The 9,678-nt window shown below is 38.0% G+C and overlaps 1 protein-coding gene across 1 annotated transcript; it reads left to right on the top strand.

Annotated features, from left to right (window-relative positions):
• Positions 1 to 361: 361 nt before the first annotated feature.
• LOC145554931 (uncharacterized) lies at positions 362 to 8,187 on the top strand. Its single transcript, XM_081615868.1, has 2 exons — positions 362 to 2,553; positions 8,109 to 8,187. The coding sequence occupies exon 1, from the start codon at positions 855 to 857 to the stop codon at positions 2,349 to 2,351; it is 1,497 nt and encodes a 498-aa protein (XP_081471994.1). The 5' UTR covers positions 362 to 854; the 3' UTR covers positions 2,352 to 2,553; positions 8,109 to 8,187.
• The last annotated feature ends 1,491 nt before the right edge of the window (positions 8,188 to 9,678 follow it).

The following is a 9,678-nucleotide window of genomic DNA, read 5'->3' as shown; positions in this document are numbered from 1 at the left end:
TTGTGCAAACCATAGCTTTCAGAGGAAAAACAAAAGTTTCAGGTCCTTTTAATGCCATACAAATATGAGACAGAAACATGGATTATATCTTTATATAGACCTGCCTATTGATTTATAGATTAATAGTTTTACTGGACAGAAATTACAAAGAACAAATCTGGTTCTTAATCAAATCCTAATGAGTCAAATTGAAAGTGTCATGGAGTCATCAGCCTCATGACGTTAACACTGACATGAAAAATAATATTGAAGAAATAAATATATCAAATCTAATTAAAAACATAAAAATAAGTGATACAGACTATAAAGTTAAATAACGTAAGATATATTTATTCTCGGTACTAGATGTGGTCTCAACAAACCCATGGCACTTCATTATTATTTTACCTTTCATGTGGAAATAGTGTCTGTTTATTCTTGCCATACAGTCCTCTGTATTAAGTATTGCTAGAAAGGTCTTGCCATACCAGTTTATTACTTGTATTTTTTTAAAGTATTTTTAAATTGAATTGATACATGGGTCAGCATATTTAAATATTAGTGGGGACTACTGATGTTAGGGCTATTGGTCGGCAGTCATTCAGGCCTGTCACTGTAGAGATTTTAGGGACAGGGACAATAGTGGTGGTCTTTAAGTGGGAGAGGACAGGTGACAGTAACAGTGAGGTGTTGAAGATGTCTCAGACAGTTGATGTACACATTCCCTCAGAACCTCAGCCAGTTGTACTGTCTCCAATGGCCATCAGCTAAGCATAGCTGCATTCAGCCTTAAAGTTTGTTTTCATTCAAAATTCAGCAGTTTTCTAGTTGTTCTGCTGAGGTAGTGACATCAATTTGTGACATCACACAAATTGATGTCACAAAGAGAATTGATGTCACTCTTATGGAGCAAGCTGCACCGTCATAACCATTGCAAAAGTCAAGAGAAGGAGAAGGATTGTCAACAATTTCTAGCTAACGGACCAACAATGAGTGAGAGCAGTAAGCCATCGTCTTACTTAGCTAGAGAGACAAAGAAACTCGAAGGCATCTTGAAAGAATTCAGCAAGTTGTCTATTGAGGGAAAGACTTTGACTAAATTCAATGAAGAGCTCAAGATTAAAAAGGAAAAGGCTGCATATGAAAATGACAAGCTGCTTAAGGAGAAAGAAGAAGAATTTAAAAAACTACTCGAAGTAAACAAAATTTTAAATGAGGACAATACCACCCTGGAGCACAGAAATACTGCCCTGGAGAAGGAAATCACTGCTCTGGAGCAGAGAAACACCACTCTGGAGCAGAGAAATACCGCTCTGGAGCAGACAAACACCGCCCAGGAGCAAACAGACAACACTCTGGAGGAGATAAATGCCACCCAGGAGCAGATAAACCACACTCTGGAGCAGAAAAACAACACCCAGGAACAGAAAAACACCACCCTGGAGCAGAAAAAGACCACTCTGGGGCATAAAAACAGCAACATGATGCTTAGAAACATCAACCTGGAGCAGAGTATCACCGAAGTGCAGGAGAAATACAAGACCCTGGAGAAGGAAAAGATCACCCTGGAGCAGAGAAACACCGCCCTGGAGCAGACAAACATCGCCCAGGAGCAGATAGGCAATGCTCTGGGGGAGGTAAACGCCAACTTGGTCCAGACAAACGACGCTCTAGAGCAGAGACTCTCCAAAGTGGAGCAGAAATACATGACCATGAAGCAGAGAAACACCACCCTGGGGCCGAGAAATGTCAACCTGGTGCAGAGAAACGCCGTACTGGGGCAGAGAAACGCCGTCCTGGAGAAGAGATGCACTGCCCTGAAGCAGAGAAATGCCGTTCTGGAGCAGAGAAATGCCCCCCTGGAGCAGAGAAACACCATCCTGGAGCAGATAAACGCTGCCCTGGAGAAAGAAAAGACCGAACTGGAGCAGAATTACACCGAACTGGAGGAGGATTACAAAGATCTGCTGGAGAAAACCAATGAGCTGCTAGAGAAACACAGCATCCTCAGACAGAATAACAACATCTTGGAGGAGGAAAACGATGCCCTGAAGGTCAATCGCATCGTCCTCCAGCAGGAAAGCCTCGCCTTGCAGCAGCAGAACACTGCCTTGGAGCAGCAAAACACTGCATTGGAGCATATAATGACTGAACTGCAGCTTGAAAGGGAACAGCTGAACAATAGGCTGAGGGACATAGAGGAGCAGCAGAACCAGCTTCCATCTGAAGAAGAAACCCACGAAGACATCCAGTCGGTTACAGACCAGCCACAGGAGCAGTCATCTGTATTCAGACGAGTGGTCAGGGGCTTCACTAATACACTTGTGAAAATGTATAAAACAGGCACACTGAGGTATTGGGTTCAACTTTAGTATAAAGAAGTGTCATGAGAGCCCAAGCTTCATGCTTGATTGTCGGTGGCAGAAAAGTTTGAGGCAGCAGGACTGCGGTGTCAGCGGAGCTTGACACTTGGGGGCTGATGGTGGAAGAGCTAATCACTTGAAAGATGTTGGAGGGAGAGCTTGAGGCCCGCAGGACTGCGGTGCTATGGGAACTTCACTCCAACGAACTCAGGTCATTGTGATGATTGAATGAATTATGTTTATGTCCACTAGGTGGCAAGCATGCGTTTATGTGAATGCATAAATGTAAAGCATAGAACACAGAAGAAGACAGTTACATTTTTTAATATTGAAAAAGCATATGACATGCTTTGGAAGGAGGGCTTATTAATTAAGATGGATAAAATGGGAATAAAAGAGAAAATGTTTAATTGGATTAAGGATTTTTTTAAAGAATAGAACGATAGAAGTAAGAGTTGGGGTAAATTGTTCAAATATTCATGCTATACAAAATGGAACTTCAGAAGGTAGTGTATGTAGTCTGTAGCTTTTTAATATAATTATTAATGATATTAGTAAAGCATTATATGCAGATGATGGGGCATTATGGGTGAGAGGAGGCAATATTAGTATTTTAAAAAATAGAATGCAATCAGCAATTAATAAGGTTGAAACAGGGTCACATGAATGGGTGTTTCATTTGTCTGTTGAGAAGACACAAGTAATATGTTTTTCAAAGAAAAGGGTTAATCCTACAGTAGATCTTAGGTTATATGGGCAAACTTTAAAGCAGGTAAATATTGTAAGGTATCTAGGTGTAAGGTTTGATGAAAAGCTTTCATTTAAAATGCATACAGAAGATTATTGATAAATGTAAAAAAGGTATTAATATATTGAGATGGGGCTGCACAGTGGCGCAGTTGGTAGAGCTGTTGCCTTGCAGCAAGAAGGTTCTGGGTTCGATTCCCGGCCCCGGTCTTTCTGCATGGAGTTTGCATGTTCTCCCTGTGCATGCGTGGTTTTTCTCCGGGTACTCCGGTTTCCTCCCACAGTCCCAAAACATGACTGTCAGGTTAATTGGCCTCTCCAAATTGTCCCTAGTTGTGAGTGTGTGTGTGTGGTTGTGTGTCCTGTGTGTCTCTGTGTTGCCCTGCGACAGACTGGCGACCTGTCCAGGGTGACCCCGCCCCTCTCCCGAAACGTCAGGTGGAGATCGGCACCAGCAATCCTCCTGACCCCACTAAGGGACAAGGGTGTAAAGAAAATGGATGGATGGATATATTTGTCAGGCAATGATTGGGGGCATCAAGTACATCTTTAAAGAGAATGAATGATGTTTTAATTCGCTCTGTGTTGGACTATGGATGTATCGTTTACAAGTCAGCTGCAAATTCATTGTTAGTCGATTTAGATAGAATACAAACTAAAGCGCTCAGAATATGTTATGGGGCTTTTAGAACATCTCCAATTCCTGCTCTTCAGGTTATTACTGTAGAAATGCCACTGGACTTAAGGCGGATGAAAATGTCAGCAAATTATTGGTTAAATTTACATTACTCAACAGGTATTTAGAGAATGTTGGGAGTATGGTCATAACATGAGTTTTGGATGGGATGAAAATATTCATGCACATCATTTGGGGATAAATTATATAGCATGCTGTAAAACTGGAAGTAAATCTAAAATTGCTCCATGGATATTTGAAATGCCAATAGTAAATTTAGAAACCAAAAAAATAGAACAGTCTTGTGGAGGTTTGTATCAAATTATTCAGCAGTATTTAGAAATAATGTATGAAAGTATGACACAAATGTATACAGATGCATCTAAAGAGGAAAATGGTAAAACAGGAGTAGCAGTATATATTCCTAAACAAAAAGTTTTTATAAAAAGAAGAACAGATAATTTATCAATTTTTTCAGCAGAAATGTTGGCAATTATTTTGGCATTGCAATGGGTGGTGGAGGTAAAGCCCAGAAATGTATCTGTTCAGATTCAATGTCTTGCCTAACTAGTATTATCAGTGAAAAATCTGAAAGCCGTCAAGATCTTTTAGATCAGTGTTTCTCAACCTTTATAGGCCCAGCGCCCCCCTAGCCTTTATCCAGGTCCCTCACCGCCCCCACCAAAGAATTTGCAGGCTACTTTGCACTGACCATTATTTTATCATTAATATTACTATCACTATTGTAGATGTTTTGATTTTTATGCTTGTTTCTGTATTTATAATCAAAAATAATTTCCCAGAGAACAAAAATGTAATGGGAATAGAAATTATTTTCACAGGCGTCTACAAAAAATTTAATTAAATTTAGTTAAAATTGGTAGGCCTAACAGCAGCCAATCAGAGTGGAAACAATTATTCTTATTTTGTGCCATTTTCTAGTTATTAAATCTTGCACAAAATGACCAGATAAAAGATGTACAACATGCCAGTTTAAACTTTGATCTATTTGCAAAACGCCTGAGCTCTGCAACATTAAAACATGGATAGAACCTTAACTACATTAATCATAACTCTTCTTCTCTTCAGTGTTTGTCAGTTTCTGGTGGTGCAGTTCTGTGCTGCCTTCAGGTGAATGGGACATCAGAGTATCATCCATAAAACTTCACCCACATGGCATTTATTGTGCAAACCAGAGCTTTCAGTGGAAAAACTAAAGTTCCAGGTCCTTTTAATGCCATACAAATATGAGACAGAAACATGGATTATATCTTTATATAAACTATTGATTTATAGATTAATAGTTTTACTGGACAGAAATTACAAAGAACAAATCTGGTTCTTAATAAAATTCTAATGAGTCAAATTGAAAGTGTCATGGAGTCATCAGCCTCATGACATTAACATGAAAAATAATATTGAACAAATAAACATATCAAATCTAATTAAAAACATAAATAAGTGATCAGTTCTTTACTGTTATGGTCTGTAAGATATATTTGTTCTCAGTTCTAGATATGGTCTCAACAAACCCATGACATTTCAACAATATTATTTTACCTTTTATGTGGAAATAGTATCTGTTTATTCTTGCCATACAGTCTCTGTATTAATTATTGCTTGAAAGGTCTTGCCATACCAGCTTATTCCTCTGTATTTAATTTTGTTTCTTAGTTTATTCTTGCATTTTGTTCTTCATTCATTTCCATTTAGTTTCATTTTATTAGTATTATCCTCTCTTGGTTTATTGCTATGTCCACTTTAGTTTCTTTCCTGTTGCTACATTAATTTTATCGTTTATTGACGCTCATCCTCAGTAATCTCATCACCTGCTGTGCTGCCTAATCGTCATGTGTTTCACATCATGTGTTGATTTTTTCTCTGTTCAGCGTCGGATTCTCTGTTTTTATGCCATAATTCACATCTAGTTCGTGGCTCCGTTTTATGTCCCGCTTCTCCTGTTTCAGAGTTTTGCGCAATGTGCGCGTCTTTCTCTTCCAGAGCGGTCGGGAAGAGAATCGATGGGGAAAAGGCAGACTGACATAAACCTTTTAAAACAACGGAAACAATTTCTGCATTCTGATTATTGAAATTTAAAAGTGCTGTGTTGTTCTATCACCCCCGTTTCATACCGGACCACTTACAGCACCGTGTTAACGCTATAAAATGAAGGTTTCACACATGGAGGGGTTTCTTTATTTCTTTATTTAAATGGGTTCATTTTTCAGAGGGATACACAGTGAGGGTATCATGATTTTAGCTAACAGAAGCAGGAGAACGGAGCTGCGCCAAGAAGCTAACAGAAGCTACAAACACTGAATAGAAGAAGAGCTGCCATCGATACAAGCATGGTTTATTGTTACACAATACAGTTTTACCAAGTTGCTCAAAGTCTAAACTGGCATTGTTGTGCATTTAAGGTGTAAAGTTTACCTTCGGCCAAACGCCCCCCAAAGGCATCCCAGGCCCCCTTTTTGTAAAAATGTCCGCCAGCGCCCCCTGCCGTCCTCTGAACGCCCCTGGGGGGCGATACCGCCCACGTTGAGAACCGCTATTATAGTTGGATCACAGCTGGTAGCTACGAAGGTGTCCCCGAACATTCAATCGTAACCCAACTTCAGCGGCCGCTTCGTCCAAACTATAAAAACTCCCGACGGTGAAGCTCTGAGTCCATGAGAGCCGCCAACTGAAACACGTTCTGTCTGAGCGGCCACACGAGAACTAAAGTCAGGAGTAATAACACTATTTTCTAATGAAGTTAATGAGCTTCAGCTTATTGATAACCCGTTAGTAGGTCGCCATCTTTCTTGAAGCAAAGTATGGGTGTGACGCTAACCAACCAATTGGGGAAGTTGTAGCCTGATGACGTGCCTCTCCTCATTTGCATTTATTTTTTTCCTAAGTTTTGTGGGGAAATAGAATGTGATAAATAAGAAAATAAGGAAATACTAAATGAATAAGGGGAATTGGAAAATTGGAAAAGTAAAGATTTGTCAAACAAATGTTGAATGAAAAATAGATAAAAGAAAATTGGGTAAATAAAAAAGGGATATATGAGAAATTGATTAATGAAACTGGGAAATAGAAAATCGGGTTAATGGAAAAAGGAAATCAAAAAATGGTTAAATTAAAAAATAGATTAATGAAAAATGGGTAAATAGATAAAGGGATAAATGAAAAATGGACAAATGAAAAATAGATTAATGAAAAATAGATTAATGAAAAATAAGATAAATGAAAAAGAGAAATAGAGAAATTGATAATCTGAAAAATAAATAAATGAAAAAATTGGGTTAATGAAAAAGCTAAATTAAAAAATGGTTAAATGAAAAATAGATTAATGAAAAGTGGGTAAATGGATAAAGGGATAAATAAAAAATAGATAAATGAAAAAGAGAAATTGGGAAATTGATAATATGAAAAATAAAGAAATGAAAAATTGGGTAAATGAAAAAGCTAAATTAAAAAATGGTTAAATGAAAAATAGATGAATGAAAAGTGGGTAAATGAAAAATAGATAAATAAAAAAGGGAAATTGAGAAATTGATATGAAAAATAAATAAATGAAAAATTGGGTTAATGAAAAAGCTAAATTATTTATTTAACAAATTATTTATTTATTTCGCTCATTTTCTTCATTTTTTGATTTATTTTACTCATTTTTTATTTATTTTACCCATTTATTTATTTTTTTAATTTTGGCTGAAATGGCTCTCCATATTTCACCTTGTTGTGTAAAGCTTGTCAAAGTGAAACCTCTCAAATAAAATAAGCCTCTACCATCTTACAGCCAATCCAGAGGCTCAAATGATCTATGTCAGAATTAATTTCAACTCTTTTAAAGTATATGGGTCCACACCAGAAAGTGTTAATTTAACTCTTTTTGGAGAGTTGGTACCTTAGCTTTAATTAAGTGTGCTATGATGTGGAAAATGACTGCAAACGTCACTCAGTATGCTATGTCATCAAAAATGACCTAAACACATAGTACTGAATGACATCAAAAATGACCTCAAAGGACACATCCTGATCCTACAGTACCACACTGAAAATGACCTCAAAGGACACATAATATACTATGATGTCAAAATATGTCATCGTATATGTATATGACGTTTAAGGAAGAAAGATTGTTTGAGTAAAAAGGAACTTAATACAACAGTCAGTGTTATGGTCATTGAGTGACGTAGATTTAAATATCCATTTCTACATATCTACATCATATATCTATATCACATGTCATGTGACTATTAAAGCTTAGTCACATGACACAGATTGCATAAGTAAAAGCAATAACCTACTAAGCCAATCACCTGCCTCTGACTGGTCTCATTTACATACAGGTCTGCCCTCCAGGACGTGCAGCGCCACCGCAGCAGGGGCAACAACTCCTCCTCCTCCTCCTCCTCCTCCTCCTCCTCCTCCTCCTCCTCCTCCTCCTCCTCCTCCTCCTCCTCCTCCTCCTCCTCCTCCTCCTCCTCCTTCACCCGCAGAGCGCCAGTTTCCTACCTTACGCCTCTTGCGGGAAGGCGTAAGGCATGGGGCTTTACAGACAAAGTCTTTATAAAAAAGCCCCGGGACTAATACTTTTTCGTCTCATGTGGCAACACTTGTTCAGTCTATGCTAAAACCTATATCTGAAAAGATAGAGGGAAAGACGGAGAGAAAAGTAAGACAGGAAGGATAACCTATTCTATCCTCTACTATCCTGTCTAACGTCAGCCTGCAAGGCGAAAATAAGTTTAGTGACCAAATAATCGTAGAAGGCCTACATTCTAACACTGTGGTTCAGTCGATCATTGACGTCAATCTGTGACGTGTGATTCGGACTTTGAATTTGCCACCCGAGGATCACGTCATCAATGATGAACTGAGCCAATCAGGAGCAATGTAGGCCCTTTTACTTTTTGGCCTTGTTGTGTAAAGCTTGTCAAAGTGAAACATCTAAAATAAAATAAGCTTTTACCACCTTACAGCTAATCCCGCAGTCTCAAATTAACTGTGTCAGATTTAATGTCAACACTTTTAAAGTATATTGGTCCACACAGAAAGTGTTAATTTAACTCTTTTTGGAGTCATTTAGCACTGAGTAACACTAACTCGGTGTTAGATCTTAAATATCAATTCTCCCATAGTATGTTTTAACTTCATAAGAGTTTTTTTTTGTTATTAATACTAAACAGTTGTACATTTTATTATTCTCAACTTTTAAAAAGTGTTTGGAAAATTAACATCTAATAAAGAGGCAATGATTTTCTGAGATGCATTTATTTCAAAACATGGACCATAAAACATTTTTCAACATGGAATAAGCAAGAACAGTGCTTTGCAAAGAGTTGATTTTTGTCATATTATAACTATACATTTTGAGGTGTTCTTGGAATTTCATGGACGGCCCACCACAAAAATGTTCAAATGTCATTGTGAACAGAAGGAAATTGCTACATGATTTTCAAAACTGTTGTGAATAAAAATCTGAAAAGTGTGACACGCATTCAGCCTGAGTCTTACTTTGCAGAACAATCTATTTCTGCATTTTAAGTTGCAGGTCTTGTAGGTTTATGGCCCTGCCAGTTTTGCATATTTCAGTTATTTTGCTGCTTCTTTGTAAAATTGTTCATGCTCACTGATTGGATGGAGAACATTTGTGAACATCAATTGTCAGTTCTTGGCAAACATATTGTGATTTAGTCCTGGACTTTCACTGCTTTGGCTGTATATTTAGTGCAGTCGTCCTGCTTCACCCCATTCTCAGTTCCTTTGCAGTCTCTAAGCTGTTTTCCTCCAGGATTGACCGGCAGCACAGCACGAACATTTCAAACCGTTTTCTCAGCAATGGCTTTCTTCTTCCAAACTCTTCCATTTTTTTTAAACTAAAAACTAAAAAAGCCGATTTCACCTCATGACTATGCA

The sequence above is a fragment of the Poecilia reticulata genome, chromosome 14 (assembly GCF_904066995.2).
Source record: "Poecilia reticulata chromosome 14, P_reticulata-male-v2, whole genome shotgun sequence".
NCBI lineage: Eukaryota > Metazoa > Chordata > Actinopteri > Cyprinodontiformes > Poeciliidae > Poecilia > Poecilia reticulata.
This window is presented reverse-complemented; position numbering and strand designations above follow the sequence as displayed.

Bases quoted from the DNA above. Each gene is read 5' to 3' on its own strand.
- LOC145554931 (XM_081615868.1), top strand. From the start codon at position 855: ATGTCACAAAGAGAATTGATGTCACTCTTATGGAGCAAGCTGCACCGT.